At 43.1% G+C, this 22456-nt stretch overlaps 1 protein-coding gene across 1 annotated transcript; it reads left to right on the forward strand.

Annotated features, from left to right (window-relative positions):
• The first annotated feature begins 853 nt into the window (after nucleotides 1-853).
• On the forward strand, nucleotides 854-4000 carry LOC123395671 (ubiquitin-like protein 5). Its single transcript, XM_045090697.1, has 2 exons — nucleotides 854-1189; nucleotides 3697-4000. The coding sequence occupies exon 1, from the start codon at nucleotides 966-968 to the stop codon at nucleotides 1185-1187; it is 222 nt and encodes a 73-aa protein (XP_044946632.1). The 5' UTR covers nucleotides 854-965; the 3' UTR covers nucleotides 1188-1189; nucleotides 3697-4000.
• The last annotated feature ends 18456 nt before the right edge of the window (nucleotides 4001-22456 follow it).

Raw genomic sequence — 22456 nt, forward strand, 5'->3', positions numbered from 1 at the left:
TACGTTCGCGTGTAATAAATAATCAGTACTATAGATTTGATTAAAGTGCCGTCAGGTTTTCGTCTCACAATGTTTGTCTCGATGTCGAGCGAACATGGTAGGTTTCCAGGCAGTGCTCGAACTCGCTTCCCCTCTTTTTCTGTTAATGTTTCTGGAAGAGTGTATTTCCGTTCATTTGCAATGAAGGATAGAGCCCGGTTTGAAAAAAGCTAGATAGGCATCACCACTCTAGCCCTTGACACTAGAGTCTCGTACATGTACGCCTCTGAGTTTCTTTTTTCTAAAAAATAAAATACATAAATTAACTAATCAAACCACTCTTATAAACAATTTGAAAGATAAAGAAAATACATGAAAATATTTATGTGCCAAACATATTTTTTCTGCTGGACGGGATCAAGAGATGGCACGCCAAATTTTCAATATGGTAGAAACTTGAACTCATGCCTTCTTTTGCTTTGAATTCTTGGGTTAAATTTTGAAAATTGAACTCTAAAGTCTATAGTTGAGAAATTTGAATTTAAAGTTGAAGAGACCCCCTGATACAGGTTTCAAACGCAACCTGTCCTTTTATAGATGAACGATGCATATATGATGACGGAAGCCGTCTCGTTCTATAGAAAGCGGTCTCAAGGTGTTCTTTCAATCACGAACTCAAATGGTCGTGAGCAAAATTCAAAAAAGTAAAATATTTCTTTCTTATAACAAACATTGCCTAATTTTACAGCTACGCGCAAAATTTCATGATGAAATCTTATTTGTGGAGGTCTGGGAAAAAAATTATTTTTCCTAATTTTACTGTCACACGGGTGCATCTAAACTCGAATGTAAAAGCTCATGGTCCGCACCGGACACAAGTCCCTTCGTCTCTTCGAGAAAAATCCACTCCTTCGAGTCATCGAGTGATTTCGCGGGGGGGCGCTGGTTCGCGAGGAGCTAGGGTTTGGGAGGGAGCAGCGGAGAAGATGATCGAGGTGGTGCTGAACGACAGGCTGGGGAAGAAGGTGCGGGTGAAGTGCAACGAGGACGACACCATCGGCGACCTGAAGAAGCTCGTCGCGGCGCAGACGGGGACCAGGCCCGAGAAGATCCGCATCCAGAAGTGGTACACCATCTACAAGGACCACATCACCCTCGGCGACTACGAGATCCACGACGGCATGGGCCTCGAGCTCTACTACAACTAGAAGTAATTTTCTCCTCTTGTTACCTCCATGTAATTTTGGCGCTGCTCCATCGAAATTGCCTCTCAATGTGTTGCAGTTCTTATTGGGGATCGTCGATTAGGATGGTTTAGTACTCCTCGATTAGGAGGCTTTAACTTTGGGGAACTCCGCTTGGGAGGGTCGTCATAGTTTTGAGGGACTCGTCGACTGTGAAGGCTTAAAGCTGCCTCGTGATATGTTTGAGTTATATCTGATATTCGTTTGTACTGATAAATTAGGCATCTCTGAGAACTATTCTATGTAAGTGAGTGGGTGTACCTTACCATGTACTCCCTCCGTCCCAAAATAACTGTCTCAAGCCTAGTACAACTTTGTACTAGAGCTAGTACAAAGTTGAGACACTTATTTTGGGACGGAGGGAGTATCTAAATTGAGGTTCTGTGCACGTCTGAGTTCTTGAACTAGTCTATGTGAGCTGAAACTGAATCAACTTGGGAATTGAGATTGTGTTTTGGTGCTGGGTTTCTTAGTACTCTCATTCTCCTGAGTGGAAATAACATGGTTGTAGTTTGTCCCTGTAAAAGAACTATAGATGTAGTATTGTAGTTGCAAGATTTGTTTATTTGTAACAATCATGCCATGCTCACTCAGTTCTCAGTAGGATGCCCCGAACTTCTCCGTTTTATGTTTGTAATATCAGCCAGCACGGTTTTGTTGTTTAGCTTGATAGATTTTTGCAAATTCTCCAAAATGTGCCAGTGAATGGGCTCTTAGCCCAGAGGCAAGCGCGTGGTGGCGTCTCTTTGCAGACTTGAGTTTGAATCCTGTGCACGGAACTAATCACTCTGATTATTTCGTGAGTTGAATTCAATGTCCCACGCCTTTCTTAACTAAAATGTCGTGGCGCTCCATTCTCGTTTGTCTTTTTTTAACCATAGCCAATCATAGTAGTAGTTTGCCATTCAGTCTGTTTATTTTCTGGGAATAACCTTGATTGAGTTAAATTTCATGCTCAATGTCACACATATTTTGAATTTACTATGTCATAGGTCTATGTGCTTTTATTTCTTCAGTGGACCATAGTATAGAAAGTTTCAGCTTTTCGGCCGAAATTCTTAGCTTGGTTTTTGTTATTTCTATGTCTGATGATAGGACTATATAACTTTCATTCTTAGGTGTCTTTGAATACAAGATTGCCTTATGAAGTAAAGCTTGATTTGAGAACTACGTTATGTTAGGGTTACTGTGGTTTTTAGTTTGCTGGCCATTTTATAACTCACTGGCTCTCCATTGCAGATTATATTCTTTTAACTTGCGAGGATGATATGCATATGCTTGACTTTGACTTTGTACACTATGCTTTCTTTGATTCTTTTTATTTGAAATTGCGAAATACTCCCTCTGTAAACTAATATAAGAGTGTTTAAATTACTAAAGTAGTGTTCTAAATGCTCTTATATTAGTTTACGGAGGGAATACCTAGTAAGCGAGGAGACAGCACAATTAAAAGCATGCCTGGCATTTATCATTTATGTTTTAGAGCCTGGTCTGAAATGAGATTCACAAATGAATACTGAATCATGTTGCTAATATGACAACAATGCTTGGTTCAACATATTCAGTGCAGTTTGGTCATTTTTAAAAGCATCTGGCCTACATAATTCTATTGTGTCATGATACTCCTGATTATATTCTCTTGTATCATATGTAAGTTGTCAACGGCCATTGGCCACTCATTTCATTAGGACATGTTTAATGGTCGTTTACTTACAAGCGCACATTTGTCTAGCGTTGGTAACTGTACCTAAGTGATCTGTAGATTATCATGTCGTAGCATGATGTGGGTCTTTTAGCATAATTTTGTCATCTGTTGTTTCTTTTGACATGCTGTTTGACCTAACTTACATATTATTAGGTTATTTACTGGCTAGCATTCAACATGATCCAGTAAATTGCTCACCCTTACCAAGCACGGGGTACCCGTTTCATGGGTCTCAGGCTGTTGAATGAAATTTGCTGTAAGATGGTCGACGACTTAAATGTTTGGAATTTCTTCCCCATCGGTAGTTTTGAACCTGCATGATGACTTGTTTGTTCATAAACCTAATCTAGTCAGCTGAATAATGGCAATCTGTAGTGCAATTGCAGATTGGACGATGATTTTTTGGATAACTGACCATCAAACTTTCAAAGGAACTTGCTAGTTGGTTGGTTCTTAATTCTTGAATTCGATAAGTTTCTCTTGTTTGTTTCCTTGATATGTACTCCCTCCGTCCCAAAATAATTTATGTGCGACACTTATTTTGGGACAGAGGGAGTAGTTTATTATTGCTTTCCTGTTGTTCCCTTTTGCCAGTTCTATTTTACTCTTCTACACTTTGTGTTTCTGAAGAAAGAGTTAAATTTTCATGCCTGGCAATTTTGTTTTGTTCTCTGTCGGTTAGTATGGAGGACTGATTCCTCATCAAATCTCCCTGATCTTGTTTTCCTTTTCAATTTCCACTAATCACAGTTTTATTTGCAATGCAAGTGGGTCATTCTTCCAGGTATGGCCCCATTCGAGTCCTGGTGTAGTTATTTATATGGAACCCAAGGAACCATACAAGATTGCTGGATGTACCAATGACTGCCGACCTTCAAATGTGATGCTAGTCGTACACTATATATAACATAATGTTTGTGACCTTTGTGCCATAAGCCCATAACCGCTGTATTTTTAGTTATGGCAAGTTCGTTCTGATTATGATTTGTACTGCGTGAGAGGTGTGTTGCCCATCTGCTGCCGGAGTGTAGATTCATTTGGTCGAATGGAAGAGCTTTGGTTCGGTGTGAAACTGTTGCTGCTGAAAGTTGCATGGCTATGTTACCAGATGAGGAGATTAGAGAGAAACTCAGATGGAAATTCACAAATTCTACCCGATGATTGGGACAAGATCGAGCTAACTCAGATTAAATGCTTTGGTACTAACTTCAATTTTTTTTTAAATGTTGACAGTAAGTCCAAAATTAAATAAATACTGAAGCTTCCGAAAAAAAAAACCCATCTGGTTTTTGGGTGGTAAAATGGAAGGTGGAAAACCAGAATTCCATTTTGATCTAGCAGATTTTTGGTATTAAATTCAGATTTTACCTGAATACTGAATCTTCCAAAGGCCAAAACTCTCGTCCAACTACCTGTTTTATTTACTGCAAAATATGGATGTCCTCCAGACGGAGTAGAAGGTCGATGGCCCAAGCCACGAGAGGCGACTCGGTAGTTGCAGGACGGCCGCGGATGCAGACCCCGCATAACGGACCCGTAAAAAAAATATTTTGAATATGCTTTTTTACGGGTCGGCTTTGCGGGGTCTGATCTGGCGCAGCTCCTCCTGGTCTGGAAAACCTAAATTTACATCTTAATTTGGTCCAACATAATGCATTTATTTGCTTTTTCAACAACATTGGATACATAAGATATCACCACATCTTTGCTAGAATATCAAAACCAAAGGAAACAAGAACCACATGTATGCATCTATTAACTTTCTTTCAGTATGCATCTATTAACTTTCTTTCTATCAATAAATCAATGTATTGGCCTTTCCAAAATCAAAATGAGCATCCATCTTCCTATATAAAAGAATGATCATGTTCGGAATGAGGATCCGCAATTGAATCAAAAAATGAGATATCAAAATGAGCTACCGCAAGTGCATGTACCCCTGAAAGTGCAGTCATACCCTTAATCGTGTTTTGGTGTTGCTGACAACACACATATAGATAATTAATCACTAATCCCCTTTTAAGCTATTGTGAATGATCATGTGTTGATAAGGACAAGCTCATGTGCTAACAAGGACAAGATCAAGATAAGCATTCCTGAGCACTACATGCTTGATCCTTGTGGATGTTCACATGGCGGACAAATGAAGATGAATATATAAGCTAGGCTTTCCACATTGTGTATGGGAGAGCTACTTGAAGACTTCATCATGTCTTGCTTTCAACATTGAGCCAAGAAGGAACAACAACCTCAAGTGAAAGGGCTAACTCAAAGGTATCAGTTCCTTTGAAGTTAGCGGTGCGGAGTGATGATCAGCGAATAAAAGTATACACTCAAGTATGGATCATCGGTACCCCTTTTACAATTCTTGAGTCTTTAGGGATCCCGCACTATTAAGAGGGGATCAGAGGTTTTGTGATGAACTTGCTCAAACTAGATATCCACTGTTCGGCTCATACCACATCTCCACTGCTCTGCTGTTATCAGAAAACAGAAACAGTGCCTCAGACATCCGGCTTCCGCCGAACGTCCGAGGGCTGGACGACCGACAGCTTTGGAAATCCGGAATCCTATACGAGAGAAATCAGAACCATATAACTCGGACTTCCGGCACCCTCCACACGTCCGAGGCCCGGACGTCCGACCAGCTTCGGAAATCCGGAACTATGCACCAGAGAAACTTGAGCCATATAACTCGGATTTCCGGCTCCCTCCGGACGTCCGAGGGCCGGACGTCCGACCAGCTTCGGAAATCCGGAGCTTCGCACCAGAGAAACTTGAGCCATATAACTCGGACTACCGGCTCCCTCCGGACGTCCGAGGGCCGGACGTCCGTCCACTTTCGGAAATCCAGAATCGTGCACCAGAGCAGTTTGAGTCGAATAACTCGGACTTCCGGCTTTCTCCGGACGTCTGGTCCCTGTTCAACTATCCAGTGGGTCCATATATATTTACATCCCTCGGACGACCGACCCCTGTCGGACGTCCGACTCCTTGTGGACGCCCGGACATCCGTGAACTGCCGGATGTCCGACCCCTGTGTGACTTAAAGTGTCCCCAACGGCTGTTTTACTCTCCCCACTATATATACCCCCCTCCCACTTCGTGAGAGGGTGCCCAACACAGCCATATCCTCATAAGAACACATTTCTACCCCACATACATTTGCTCACACCAAATTTTAGATCCCAAGAGAATTTGTGAGCCCCTTTGAGAGTTGTTCCAATCAAAAGATAGGTCGTCTCCCTCTCCTTCTCTCAACCCAAGCCATTTGAGATTTGAGCAAGTTTTGAGCATTCCCCGTGATCTTGTTACTCTTGGAGGTTGGAGACTCCTAGGCGGTAGGAGTTCTTCGGAGAGGAATCAATCCGTGTGATTACCCCCGGAAAAGTTTGTGAGGGTTTGGAAGCCACCTCAAAGGCTTACCACTAGTGGTTGAGAAATGCCTTCGTGGTGTTATCTCAAAGGGAGAATAGGGTGAGCCTTCGTGGCGTTGGTGTGCCTTCGTGGTAACATCCACCTCTTAACGGTTACTAGCTTCCCTCCAAGGAAGTGAACATCGGGATACATCTTTGTCTCAGTGAACTTGGTTATCCTTAACCCTAACTCCTTACTTGTGGTTTACTTGTGTTACTTCAGCATACATACATTGCATATTGGTTGTGCTCATTATATTGTGTTGGCTATTTCTTGTACAAGATTAATCATTCAAGCATACCCTCTATATCCACACGTTCACACTTGCAGCTTTTGATATATCGTGTGCTATAGTGTGATCTAGTATCTTGTGTCGTTCAACTACTTGTCGTGTGATATAGCTCAAGTAAGTTTGTGTAACTTACTTGTGCTTGTTAGTAACTGTATTGTGTCCATCTTGGTAGATCGTGTTGTTGATACACGTTGTAGTGCCTAGTACATTTAGGATTTGTGCTTGACAAGTATCCTCTTAGTTTATTTCCGCATTAGGTTTAAGCCAAATCCGAAGAAGTTTTTAAATAGCCTATTCACCCCCCCTCTAGGCGTCATCGAGGTCTTTTCAATTGGTATCAGAGCAAGGTCTCTCTTTAATTAGGTTTCACGACCTAGAGAGTATCGATGTCGACTATTGGATTAGTGCACAATGACACCTTTGACTTTGATGGCACAAATTATACCCTATGTAGAATTCGTATGCTTCATCACTTTCGGGCCATGGGCCCAAATACTTTACGAATTGTTCTTGTAGGGATTGCGGAAAAAAGGATGATGCATCTTCATCTACTAATGAAATGTATCTTGATTGTGAGGCTTTTCTTGCCATTCATCGAACCATAAGTCCTGAAGTGTTTAAGTCTATCTCGACTTGCAAGTCAGCTCATGAAGTTTGGACTAAACTTGAAGATATATACGGTGGGTCCAATCTTGATGAAGATGATATTATGATGAAGCAGTTGGTGCATGAGCTCTTCACTCTTTTCGATCATAAAGAGTCCACCACTACTTCCATATCTGATTGCTTGCACACCTCAGCATCTTCAATCTCACAAGGTAACGACATGGTGAGTGAAGAAATACATGTTGATGAAAATATCATAGCCTCCATGGACACGAGCATATCTAGCACCACACATAGTGTAAATTATTGTGCTGATAGGTCATGCATTTCACCTAAAGATCCCTCGACAAATATCTGTAGTGATATGCCTGCTTTCCCGTGTCCTCTTGATCAAAATATCTTGTTTCTCCCTAGTTGTTCTATGACTAATCATTTAGGGGAAACCAAGAAATATGAAGTACTTTTGACTAATGAAGAATCTGATTCACCAAAAGAATCATCATCAACTCCTCCAGTTCACATGTGCCTCATGGCAAGAGGTAATAATGAGGTATCATCTTCCCTGTGCAATAACGATGATATTTGCGATGAGGATGATGATGATGACTTGACTGAAAATATCTATGTGATCAGTAAAATTCTTCATAAAGCTAAAAATAACGCTCTTCAAAGATTCCAAGATGTTCTTGCTTACTTTGAGAATTGTAATGATTCACTTAATCATGAACAAGCTAAAAGTGAACAACTTGAACATGAACTTGAGAAGAGTCATCAAGCATGTAGAGACTTAAGATCTTCAAAAGGAGAGATTGAAGTTGCTCATGATAAACTTAAAAAGGATTTTGAGGTCCTTCTCCTTGAATGCAAGAATGTCAAGGGAGAGCTCATCAAAACCTCTAAGATCTATGAGGAGCTTCAATCTACTCATGAGAAGTCTCTAATCGCTACTTAGTCCTCTCATATTGTTGATGATACTTGTACATCTAACCCTATCTCTTTTGAAGTATCAACATTGAAGGAGAATGTTGAGCTACGTGCTCAACTTGATTTACTAACTAGAAATTATGGGAAGTTGGAAGAAAACCATGTAATGCTCACAAGCTCTCATGCCGATCTTCTAACATCCCATAATGTGCAAAAGTTAGCTCATGAGGCTATCATCACCAAGGTAACATCAAGTGAGCCTCATGTGGACAATGGCACCACTTCTAATCAAAGTACTATATTTCCATGTGCTAGTCCTCGTAATTCGTCTACTCATAATGTTGCTACCTCGTGTGATGAATTACTTTCCTTGCCTTGTTGCTCCAACAATGAAGCTTACACTTCCTCTAGTACTTGCATTGACACTAACCGTGCAGAGGAAATCGAAGAGCTCAAGGCCCAAGTCACTACTTTGAAGAAAGACTTGGAACAGTGTCATGAAGGGATGTCCACACTCAACAACGTCCTATGTGAGCAAACATCTCCGAATGACAAAAATGATGTTGGAGTAAACTCAAATAAGAACAAGAGTGGCCTAGAACGAGTTAGGAATTCGGCCAAAATCATTTGCTTCAAGTGCAAAGTTAAAGGGCACCATGTTAGATCTTGCCCTCTGAAGACGAAGTCTCAAAGTCACAAGCAACAAGGGAAGCGGCCACAAACTCAATCACACACCCAACTACAAGTTGAAGGAAGGCCTATTCCCAATAAGACCCAAGCCAACACTCCCCGAGGTGAGAAATCAACTGGGAAGAAAACAAAGGGTAGATGTTGCTACTTATGTCGTGAGAAGGGTCACGTCGCTTCGTCTTACACGAGAGGTAACTTATCCAACCCAATCACTATTGATGATAGCTATTCCCTTGGGAAGGATAAGGCTGGCAATGTGTTTGCCAAGTTTGTTGGTACTCAAAATGGTGTCAAGAAAAGAACCATTTGGGTTGCCAAGCCTATTGTGACTAACCTCTTAGGACCCAACGTAGTTGGGGACCAACAAGCTCAAACTTGATCAATAGGTGACTTTGGAGGACATTGGAGACTTGGATACACAATGAAGATTTGAGGACTCTTCATCATTCGTATCATCTCAAGCCAAGTCACTTGGATTATCGAGCCCATATCCCACATCCAATGTGCCTCTTTGCGGTGACTTGTACTTAAATTGTTTACATTGAAAGTTGCCTGCCCCACTCCTTCTCATGTCTAGGCTTGGTACCTAGCATGTACTTTGACATGTTGCGCCTACTAGTATGATTGTTATATGTTATCTATCATGTATAGGTCGTTATGTATGTCATATAGTTGTGTGTAGTCCTGATCATTACTTGCATCCTAGTTGCACCGTTGTGTGGGTCTTTTGAGACGTTAATAGCTCATCACATTAAGGGGGAGTGTTCTGCTCTACGCACACCACTAACCCAAAATGTGTATATATGTATTGGACTCCATGTAGTATTCACGGTGCAAGATTATCCAATCAATTAGTTTGATGTCAAAGCCATCCGAAGTTTAAATTGGCATCCACTTATCACCTTAGTTGGATGATTGATTGCCTTGTATGATAAACACATGGATTATCACATTATGGGAGTATGATATGCTTTGTGCATGTCACATCCCCTGGTAAGATAAAACATTCGATGTATGCCACTCAGAATCTACCACATGGGGTTATCCTATAACTGTGTGGCGTGTCATGCTCCACATATCTTAATTTGCATAATAAGCCCTGTTGGTATCTAAATCCCTTAGATGTGCGTGAGTATAATGTCCTACTACACCAATGCTCATGGCTTAGCCGCTAGATCGTATCTAAAAGAAGGGCATAGTTGATGCATGCCTTTCGAATTAATTCTCCACACTATGATCTAACTAATTGGGATGTTAACGTATGACATCTAAACATTATGCTTATGGTTGAACTCCCATATCACACTCGTGTGAGTATAAAACGATCTTTGTGCTCGTTTGGCACCTACCACCACTGATAACTCTAAATGCCATTGTGTTCTCTCACACATGGTATCTCTGGCTTGGTAGTGTTTTTCATGGTCATTTTATTTCGGCTTTATCTTCAGTTGACCTACATAACGTGCCGAGAAATTCATGTGTCTCCCGGTAGAGCTCGCACTATTTATTTCATAATGTTGTGGGAGTTATAATCATATTACCTACACTTATACATCTAGTGGGGGTGAGACATGCATGTAAGGTTGTGCAAAATGCATGCCTTACATGGTTTGATGCCTTGACCGGTTCATGTGTTGAACTTGGGGTGCTACCACATGTTGATTTGTCACCCTGATCCATTTTGGACGACATGAATGTTCTGTAATAGAAAATTATGTGTTCATTTGTCCAAATTGTATATCCTTGGATTTTGATAGGATTGTGTAGGCGTATCTACTATGTGTAGATGCACATGCCGTGTCTATCGTATCTTTGATCCAATATATGTATATGGTAAATCAGACGTATCCATTAAAAGGTTAGGGTGTGCTTGAAAGTAAAACTTATATCTATATGCACATAACTGAGTGATCTTACCCTATATATATTGTAATTGGACTAACTACTTCGGACCCAATAAGTTTGGGGACCATATTGTGCTTAATTGGTGGTTTAGGTACTTTGGAGAAGCGTTGCTATCTTGACTTATTCTCAGAAGAAGATGGTGCTGGTCACGAAGAAATTAGAGTTAAGACAGGACTCGGCTACTTCTACGCCATACCAGTGCTTTTCCAGTAACAAGTATTTACTTCATGCATGTACAACATTAGAGTCAACACTGTGTAGGTTGCATCATGGCATGAACATAATACCTTTTCCACTTTGTAATTTCCTGCATGTCCTTGTCAATCACATTGATGAAATGCTTAGTGTTGGTGTTCTCTTAGCTCTTCATGGTCATATGAATGAGACAAATTTGTGCCATGACCCCTGTGTCATGTGCCTTGCTCTTATAAGAGGATAACTTGTGCATGATTCTATGCACTCATGCGTTTGACGGTATTTTGGACCCACACTTATCATAGTAATCGTATTAAAAGACTTACATCAGACCATGTCCAAAATATGTTAGTTGAGAGGTCCCTTTGGTTGCTACACATGCGAGAATACTCTCACCTCATCATCCAAGTTCCAGAAGTTGCCTCTGCCTTCTCTCCCGGTCATCCGACGGATCTCGGACGTCCGACGGCTAAACGCACTTCGGACGTCCGGCACATGTCGGTCGTCTGACGGCTAAACATTCTCCGGACGTCCGACGCCCCTCGGACGTCCGACACTTCGGGAGCTCTATAAATAGAAGGGCGCGGGCTGGGCCTTGCCCTAGCCCCCACCCGCCTCCTTTTCTCCCAGCCGCCACCACAGCCGCCGCCGCCAGCGCCAGAGGTGCTCGCCGGCGCCGCCACCAGGGGCCCTGCTCCGGGATCTGACTGATCTCCTCCACGGGATCCGATCTCCTCCGCGGGATTCGTCTTCCCTTCCCCTCCTCTCTCGATCTGCAAGCCTTGTTCATCATGCCCAAGACTAAGCACACCGCCCGGAAGAACACTGCTGGCTCATCCGCTCATGCCCCTACTGGCACGGGGTCGGATGACTCCGATGGGCAACGCCGTCCCTTCAAACGGCTCGCCCGGCGTCCTCCTCCTCAACAGCTCCCCTTGTCGTCTGATGGCTTTGACTTCGAGGATGAGCTTGCAGCTGAGGACCGTGCTGAACAGCCCGCCGTTCGGAAGTCTATGCCGAAGCCTGGGACTCGCAGGCCCTCCTATATGCCACCACCTCCTCCTGAACATCCCGAAGGTGAAGCTCGTCGCATCTCTCTTGAACCTCCTGCTACTTTAGGTCGTGCAGTCAAGAACTTCACCACGGTTGCTAAGTCTTCCTACCTCACTTTCCGCCACGACGTTGACCAATTCTCTGTTGTACGTGACCCTATGGACTCACGTTTCTGCACAAACGTCCAGGCAGACATATTTACTACGGTCATTGTCCCTAAGGGTCTCTCTGTCTATCACTTTATTGATGTTGAGCATATTCGCACGCACTCGACGAAATACCCGGGTGCCATTGAGCTCATTGAGTCATCGGGGCTTGCTGCCCCCTTTGCTTTTTGGTGCGATTTTAACGCTGCTGCTATTCACCAATTTTATGCCACATGTTTCTTTGGCCCAAACAACACTGTTAGCTGGATAACCTCTGACGTTCAGTTCACAACCTCTTATGATAAGTTTGTTGCCGCACTCGGTTTCCCCGACTCCGGCTTCAAAATCCATAAGAATGATCCTAACCATGCACATAAGCCAATTGAGGCGTGTGGGTATCTCCTCAAACCACTCCGTGAACTTGATGCAGACGAATGGATGAAGGATCTTAACCAAGTATCCATCTGGCGCTCTCCCTACTTTATCATCTTTCAGTGTCTTATCCGCACCATCTATCCAAAGATGGGTGATAAGGGATCCTGCAGTGGCTACTGTATTGACATCATGTCACGTTTGCACGAGAACCCCAAGGGCAAAATTAATGTGCCTCACTTTCTATGGCATGAGATTCGGCTCGCTAGTTTTCAATACAAGCGAGCCTTCCCTCACGCCCCTTTATCCAGGCTTTTATTAACCATGTGGCTGAATTCACTGTTGCTGTCACTACATGCATCACAAGTGGGTCATTCCCGCTCACATGGCGGATAACTATGCTCCCAAGAAAACCCCACCATCCACCTCCACTCGCCGCACTGCTGCCTGGACAGCAACCCCTTCATCTAGCTCAGCTCCTCTCGGTCGCTTTGCCAAATTCATTGGCAAGGCACATTCTGCTATGATGAAGGCCTTCTCTTTCCAGTGCGGTCAAACCCATGATGTGGTTTCTCGTCTCATCTCCTCCAAGAATGCCCTCAAGGCTCGTCTGAGAGACTCAGGCGCTCTTGATGTGAGTGACGATGAGGCCCTTCTTGATGCTCCTCCTTCTGACTCTGGCTTCCCATCTGGTCCTGAGTGGGCTGATTTTCTTGACGAGGCTGGTGGCAGTGGTTTGCCTGACGATGAGGATGATGATGATGAGGATGAGGCCTGATTAATGATATCGATGAGGGTGATATTTGAGTATGTGATAGCATTGCCGGTTTTCCCTCCTTTTTGGTCCTTGATGCCAAAGGGGGAGAACATTATCTTATCTTAGTTTCGATTTTAGTTTCTCTCACAATGTATGGTATGATGTATTATGTCGAACTTAATGACGTGTCATCATGTAACGATACTTATGGATGGTGTGCTATGCCATCACCTATGGATGATGTATTGTTGAACTATCATGTGGTGATGAGATATCATGATATTATCATTGTGTCATATGATGATGAGTTTTATGCTATCCTATTGATTCATATGATATGCCTTGATTCATATGATATGCTATGTATTGTTGAACTATTATGGTGTTATATCATGCTATTATCTTCAATGCACACATTAAGGGGGAGCTCCCGCACTTACCTATTTTACTATGCATATAATAAGGGGGAGCTTCATAAGCATCGTAACAAATCTCTCCTAAGCCACACATGCCTATTACTATTTTTGAGAGCTATATGTATGTTGTCATCAACTACCAAAAAGGGGGAGATTGAAAGTGCAGTCATGCCCTTAATCGTGTTTTGGTGTTGCTCACAACACACATATAGATAATTAATCACTAATCCCCTTTTAAGCTATTGTGAATGATCATGTGTTGATAAGGACAAGCTCATGTGCTAACAAGGACAAGATCAAGATAAGCATTCCTGAGCACTACATGCTTGATCCTTGTGGATGTTCACATGGTGGACAAATGAAGAGGAATATATAAGCTAGGCTTTCCACATTGTGTATGGGAGAGCTACTTGAAGACTTCATCATGTCTTGCTTTCAACATTGAGTCAAGAAGGAACAACAACATCAATCTCAAGTGAAAGGGCTAACTCAAAGGTATCAGTTCCTTTGAAGTTAGCGGTGCGGAGTGATGATCAACGAATAAAAGTATACACTCAAGTATGGATCATCGGTACCCCTTTTACAATTCTTGAGTCTTTAGGGATCCCGCACTATTAAGAGGGGATCACAGGTTTTGTGATGAACTTGCTCAAACTAGATATCCACTGTTCGGCTCATACCACATCTCCACTGCTCTGCTGTTATCAGAAAACAGGACCAGTTCCTCGGACATCCGGCTTCCTCCGGATGTCCGAGGGCCGGACGACCGACTGCTTCGGAAATTCGGAATCCTATACTAGAGAAATCAGAACCATATAACTCGGACTTCCGGCACCCTCTAGACGTCCGAGGCCCGGACGTCCGACCAGCTTCGGAAATCCGGAACTATGCACCAAAGAAACTTGAGCCATATAACTCGGATTTCCGGCTCCCTCCGTACGTCCAAGGGCCGTACGTCCGACCAGCTTCGAAATCCGAAGCTTCGCACCAGAGAAACTTGAGCCATATAACTCGGACTTCCGGCTCCCTCCAAACGTCCGAGGGCCGGACGTCCGTCCACTTTCGGAAATCCGGAATCGTGCACCAGAGCAGTTTGAGTCGAATAACTCGGACTTCCGGCTTTCTCCGGACGTCCGGTCCCTGTTCAACTACCTAGTGGGTCCAGATATATTTACATCCCTCGGACGACCGACCCCTGTCGGACGTCCGACTCCTTGTGGACGCCCGGACATCCGTGAACTGCCGGATGTTCGACCCCTGTGTGACTTAAAGTGTCCCCAACGGCTATTTTACTCTCCCCACTATATATACCCCTCCCACTTCGTTAGAGGGTGCCCAACACAACCATACCCTCATAAGAACACATTTCTACCCCACATACATTTGCTCACACCAAATCTTAGATCCCAAGAGCATTTGTGAACCCCTTTGAGAGTTGTTCCAATCAAAAGATAGATCGTCTCCCTCTCCTTCTCTCAACCCAAGCCATTTGAGGTTTGAGCAAGTTTTGAGCATTCCCCGTGATCTTGTTACTCTTGGAGGTTGGAGACTCCTAGGCGGTAGGAGTTCTTCGGAGAGGAATCAATCCGTGTGATTACCCCCGGAAAAGTTTGTGAGGGTTTGGAAGCCACCTCAAAGGCTTACCACTAGTGGTTGAGAAACGCCTTCGTGGTGTTATCTCAAAGGGAGAATAGGGTGAGACTTCGTGGCGTTGGTGTGCCTTCGTGGTAACATCCACCTCTCTAACGGTGACTAGCTTCCCTCCAAGGAAGTGAACATCGGGATACATCTTCGTCTCAGTGACCTTGGTTATCCTTAACCCTAACTCCTTACTTGTGGTTTACTTGTGTTACTTGAGCATACATACATTGCATATTGGTTGTGCTCATTATATTGTGTTGTCTGTTTCTTGTACAAGATTAATCATTCAAGCATACCCTCTATATCCACACGTTCACACTTGCAGCTTTTGATATATCGTGTGCTATAATGTGATCTAGTATCTTGTGTCGTTCACCTACTTGTCGTGTGATATAGCTCAAGTAAGTTTGTGTAACTTACTTGTGCTTGTTAGTAACTGTATTTTGTCCATCTTGGTAGATCGTGTTGTTGATACACGTTGGAGTGCCTAGTGCATTTAGGGTTTGTGCTTGACAAGTACCCTCTTAGTTTATTTCCGCATTAGGTTTAAGCCAAATCCGAAGAAGTTTTTAAATAGCCTATTCACCCTCCCTCTAGGCGTCATCGAGGTCTTTTCAACCCCGTCGTTTTCGCATTTGAAGAACACCCATCCGAGGTGCTTCGACGTGGCCTAAGTAAGGCGCATCACTGTCCGCGTGCAGTCGTTGCTATTATATGTCGATGATATCATCCTCAAGGCCTCCTCTGCATCTCTTCTTGAGCAGATTACTCTGCGGTTGCGTAACGAGTTTTCCATCAAGAATTTGGGTGGTCTTCATTACTTCCTTGGTATTGAGGTCGTTCGGCGACCTCACGGTTTCTTTCTCCATCAACAGAAGTATGTGCATGAGTTGCTTGAGCGCGCTGGTATGCTCAACTGTCATCCTGTCGCTACTCCTATTGACACGAAGGCCAAGGTTTCCGCTCAGGAGGGTTCACTGGCATTGGATGCTCCATTCTACCGCTCTATTGTTGGTGCTCTTCAGTAGTTGACACTCACCAAACCAGACTTACAGTATGTTGTGCAGCAGGTGTGCCTCCATATGCGCTCCCTCGTGATTCCCACTGAAAGCTCACGAAACGGATTCTACGGTATATCCGTGCCATAATGTCCCTCGGACTCACACTCACGGCTTCTCCCTCTTTGGATCTGGTGGCCTATTCTGATCCTGATTGGGCCAACTATCCTGATACCCGACGATCCACGTTTGGCTACTATGTCTATCTTGGTCCTTCACTCGTCTCATGGACGTCCAAACGACAACCTACTGTCTCGCGCTCTAGCGCTGAGGCCGAGTACCGAGCAGTGGCTAACGCAGTTGCCGTGTGTTCATGGCTTCGACAGCTTCTACACGAGTTGCATAGCGGTGTCACTAAGGCCATAGGTGTCTATTGTGACAACATCTCTGCTATGTATCTTTCCGCCAACCCCATTTATCATCGCCGGACGAAGCACATCGAGCTTGATATCCACTTTGTGCGCGAACAGGTCGCCCTTGGTCACATCCGGGTTCTTCATATTCTGGCCGAACAACAGTTCGCCGATGTGATGACTAAGAGACTGCCCACTTCCACCTTTAAGGAGTTCCGTTCCAGTCTTCATGTCTCTGCCAACGCTCCGACTGCGCGCGCGCGGGGGAGGGGAGGGTTGAATATATATTTATGCATGTATATTGTGTCGTGGCTAGTGCACACAATCAATATTGAGTGTTACACATCCCAAACCTAATTCTCTACATCCGTGGCCACGACCCCATGGCAAAGACGTCGGTTGGCCCCGAGGCGCGCGCGGTGCGGCTTCCCTTGCCCGCTCGGGCCAGTACGCCATCCCCGGCGTCCCCTGGTGCAGCCTTCTTTGGCCTCGAACGCGAGGCACGGATGCGCGTCATCCGGCGCGGCCACACCGAGACCTTGACCTCCCAGCGCCCTGCGCCGGTGATGCTCCTCAGCCCTCCAATACGAGGCTCAGTGGTGCTCCGTCCGGCTCGTCGCTGAAGCGGATCCAACCGGTGGCCTACGGCCTTGGCAACGACGACCGATGCCTCCCAGCACGACGCTCAACGCTTGGCTCCTTAAGCGCACTCGGGCTCCTCAACAGGGCCTCGGATCTTCTCCAAACGTGGAAGATGGGTCGCCCAACCTCTCCACACATCGCTAGTGAAACGACAGCCCGACCATGGTGGTCGCCGCCCGACCGGTCGTGAGCGTCTCCGCGTATGTCATTCACGGGATTGAGGATGGAGATGTGTTTGGGTTTGCGCCTCGTCGCTCTCTTCTTTATCCGTCCATTTGATCCAGCTCGATTTTAGCGATGGCTACTAGCCCATTTGCATGCTTATTAAAATTCTAGAAATACATGGTTGTTAATGCGTGACATGTTCTTTATGGACACAACGGACATTGTATTAGGATTGAGATTAAGTTTTCTCATACAACAATGTTGATTTTCGATTAAGAAATATATATGTTTCTCGCAAAACAATCTCATTGCGATTGAGATTAATTTCCTCTCATAAAATATTAATTCACCCGCTGAATTATCTTGCAACTTGATACAAGATCATCTCATTTTATTTTGAGGTCTATACAATTCAAGTTTTTCACTTGAGCATCATGTTTACAACATATTGTTATTTATTACATTAGTAATGTATTTATGTTGAGTACCATGTATTCCAGAACATGATGTAATATATTTCCATGTTTTCTACATGTTGAGATTAATTACATCTATTTGTAATTGAGAATTTTAATCTCTTGCGAAGATAAATTCAGTACCTCTATGGTACTGTTTTTCCATTGAGTACAATGTATTCCGGAATATTTTCTATGATGTATCTATTTCCATGTTAAACACATGTTCATATTAATACGTCTATTTGCAATTGAGATTTTCGATTTCTTGCAAATAAATATGCAAAATACAAAGTGATATCTTCAAATTGGTGCTTTGGACCACAAGGTAGTATGTAGATCCACTGCCTTGTAGATTATCACCACTATTGTTAAGGGCTGCATTTTGTCATTTTGACATTATGATTTCTTTACAAAGTGCTCTCCCACATATTTTACTAAGTCATGACATAAGGCATTAGGTGTGAGCATCTACTGATTTCATCATATTATACTCCCTAGTGCTACAAGATCTACTCCCTTTCGGAGATTATCTTCAAGATGCCATACTTAGCAATTTGAAGTTCACACTAATAGTTTCAATATAACTTCTTGAAATATCCATTAATTTTGCTAATTTCATGACAACATCAACCATGATGGTCTTTAATTTACCGAACGTGAATTAATTATCTTTGGTTTTCCCCTATAAGTAATCGATGGCTAAGTAATTTGAGGCTCTTGCCCTCAATGGCCACAACTTACTTAAGCGGATCATGGACATCAAGACTAGTCTTGCATCCCATGGGATAACGCATGCAATCCAAGCTATGCCACCGGGACACAAAGGACCTCAAGGGTAAAGGTTTGAAACTCACTTCAAACCCTCAACCTGACACCATCATGGAAGTCAGTTGTTTGCATGATGTTCTTCTAGAACCGAGTAATAAAATGACTATGCAGCTGTCACGGGACCCTATGAGCACGGAGAACATGAAGCTTGAATATGACTCAACTAACATGTTTGAAGACTTCGAATAGTCTCTCAATCTCCTGAGTGGTAAATATAATTTATGTCCATTTATGATGTTGTACTAGCAAAAATGCCCGTGCGTTGCAACGGGAGACACAAATATTACACCACAACTAAATAAGTATGTCTCAATACTTTGACATATCAAATTTTGCCGATTGATGCCCATTTATCTTTTTTTTTGTGAAATACATGGACAGTTTTTTACTCAGTGAACATTTTTTAAATCGATGGTCTTTTTTGAAATGGAGTACAAATTTTGAAATTCGCATTTTTTTTGAGTTCGTGTGAAGATTTTTTTAAAATTTTGTACACATTTTCTTTGAATTCACAGACATGTTTTGAATGCATGATCGTTTTCAAAATCATGAATGTTTTATATTTGCTGAATATATTTTTCTAAATTTTGAATTCTTTAACAATATCGGAACAGTTTTTTAAAATCATCAACATTTTTTGAGTCCGTGAACATTTTATGATTTCCTGAACCTTTTTTGAATTACCAAACATTTTATTATTTCCTAATCTTTTTTTTGGATTCCTACACATTTTATGATTTCATGAACATTTTTTTCTATGTTTTGAATACATGATCATTTTCAAATTATGAAAGTTTTATATTTTAACTTTGGTTTAGTGTATAATTAGAAACTAACTTAAGGCATCATGCAACATGCATTCCTTTAATTATAAAAATCCGCTTAATCTGGCCTCACTGTACACTCTTCTTCCTAACCCTTTGTTAATACCCTTTAATTCTCGAGGGATCAATTTAATTTGCGTGCACCGTGCGCCAGCCTTTCTAATTCCTTTAATTATGGAATGGATGAATTCACTTATTTCTTTTTTAATCAAATCCACATAATTTACAAAAGCTAATGCAACCTTCCTTTCTATTCTTCATATTTTTTGTAGGCCGACCCACCTAACACCTAAAGCCCAATCGACCCACTACTCTAACCCTAGCCCAATCGCCTCAGCCTCCCGATACCCATCTTCACCAGCGCCATCACACACACAAAGGACAGTGCCCAGCGCCCCTCGATCCAGCTTGGCGACATCCTCGCGTGTTCTTCACTCCGGCGAGGCCGCCGCCCCTAGGACGTCAACGGTCATCCGTTCGCGCCTCCTGATGTCCTTCCATTCTCCTCATCCTCTTGTTCTCTGCCCGGATGCGCAAATCCTGCTGCCTCTGCCCATGGCGCCGTCGCACGGCTCGGCCTCGTCCACCATCACACCAGAGCCTCGCTCGTCTCATTTCGTCAGAAACCAATTCGCCTGTATCTCCTCGTCGAACGCTGCCGGATCCGCCTCCACGGGCATGTCGCCCAACGCAAATCATCTACACCCTCTAGCCATGGCGCCGCCGCACGGCTCGATCCCGTACTGCGGGTTGAATACAGAAACTGCATGGTTTCTAACGCAAAATTCTAGAACAAAATATTTTTCACTTAAAAAGGGAGTGCGGGTTGAATACACAAAACGTCACGGGCTTTTTTGCAAAAACGGCGGTAACGGATTTTTGACAGAAGCACTAGCCGCTTTGCCACAGGTGCGTCCCACCTGGCTGCCATCGGACCGATATACATATGCGGGACCGGTGCACCAAGTTGCAGGATCGTAATAAAGCCCAAGTATCAGGACCATATTAGAGCACTTCCTAAGTTTGTTCGTTTAAAAAAAGAAACTTCCTAAGTTTGAGGACCGTCTCGACATCACCACCGAGTTTAGGGCCTCTTTGATTTGCGGGATTTTAAGAACGCGAGAATAAGAAAAGTATAGGGTTGGAGTGGCATCTCCATTCAAACCCTATAGGATTAGCAAGAGTCTTTGATGACACAAAAAAACCCTATGAAATTCCTTTGAATCAAAGGAGGAAAATATGCATTTTACTTGTTCCAACTTCCAATATGTCTGGTCTACTCTTTCTGTCAACCCACAATTTTTTTGTTCCCGTCACTTGGTCCAGCCTCTCTTCCACAAATTATTTTTAGTAAATATATAAGCTACTCTTAACCATCAGCAATGTGGACATAGGGCAAGGGCTGGCTTTAGCTCTTATGACCATGACAACAAACACAAGCATTTAGTAAAGAAGGTCCGAAAATAGTATGATCTGTATCTTCTCTCGCTTCAGACATAGCTCGGTCTTGGCTTCCCTCCTCATCACCAGCCACAAGAGAATTCTGATCTTATTTTTTTTTCTTCCTTGGAGAAAAATAAATATTTGTGCGGGTTCTTCACAAAATCATAAAAAATTACAAGGTGTACCCGTTTTTGTCTCTTAAGAATGCGAGAAGTGTAATCGTAACCACCAAACCGTAGTTATCTTTATTCAAAGTTATATCATAAAGTCATCCAACAAGAAATACACGCCCACTCAAAGGACAAGGACCTTCTTCAAATCTACCGGATACGGGTACATATTATATCATTATTAAGCAAATAAACCTTCCAAAGGAAAACATTAATTAACTCATAGCAAGTGGCAACTCTATTTTCACGTAGTAGCAATTGCCAACTCCTGCATGACTCACCAACCTTCTATGTAATGTAAGGTGGAAGCATCCCTTTCAGGAAAGAGGTCAACATTACTAGTGCTCTCTCAGGCTGGAAGGACGGAACAAGATGACCGACACCTCTGACTGGTAGAAATGTCAATCCTCTGGCGTACTGCTGAACATATCATGCCACCTAACCAGTGAGTGAAGCCGTCAGTTTCAGAGTGACCAAAACATTGTAGATGAATAATGTTTTTGATGATGGGATTTAATTACCTCCCCCTTTGCCACCCATGGGCGCCATGGAGTGGTCACAGGAAGGCCAAGGTCTTGAATAGAGTACCTTGTCGCCAGAAGAGGGCATACAGAGTCGAAATCACCACTGTAAAATGCAGAAAAGTTTATTGTACTACTAAAACTAAATATTTTTTAGGTGTCTGAGAATAACTGATGTTAATCTGTTACTACCTGAATATCCAAACGGGAAGCTTGTTCTCGATCAAGAACTTGATGGATGGCAGCATAGTCACTGGTGCATCTTTCCACTTGAAGTTTCTGCAAGCATGAATCACACGGTTAACTTTCGGACGTGTGGGTGAAAATCATTGCAAAATTGTTGACCGGTATATGCTAGATCAGTGTCCAGTTCATCTAATTACTTGTAGGGTGACCACTCTGTCATCCTAGCATGGAAAGTGTCCTGCACTGATGGATCATTGAGATAGGCATTGATAGGATAATCACTGCACGGATCATACCCTGGCAGCTGCGCACAATTTTAGAGAAACGTGGTTGAAACAAAAGGAAAAAAATCACACAAAGTTAATCACTACATCAGGACCAGGTAACTACTAATCCACGAAAGATCGAAGATCAACTTTCGACAGCGAAGGCATTTAATTTTGCACTCCATGCTCACCTTATCATG

This window comes from Hordeum vulgare, chromosome 5H (assembly GCF_904849725.1).
Source record: "Hordeum vulgare subsp. vulgare chromosome 5H, MorexV3_pseudomolecules_assembly, whole genome shotgun sequence".
Lineage (NCBI taxonomy): Eukaryota > Viridiplantae > Streptophyta > Magnoliopsida > Poales > Poaceae > Hordeum > Hordeum vulgare.

What these genes read in the sequence shown, in the direction of transcription:
- LOC123395671 (XM_045090697.1), top strand. Translation starts at nt 966, where the DNA reads ATGATCGAGGTGGTGCTGAACGACAGGCTGGGGAAGAAGGTGCGGGTG.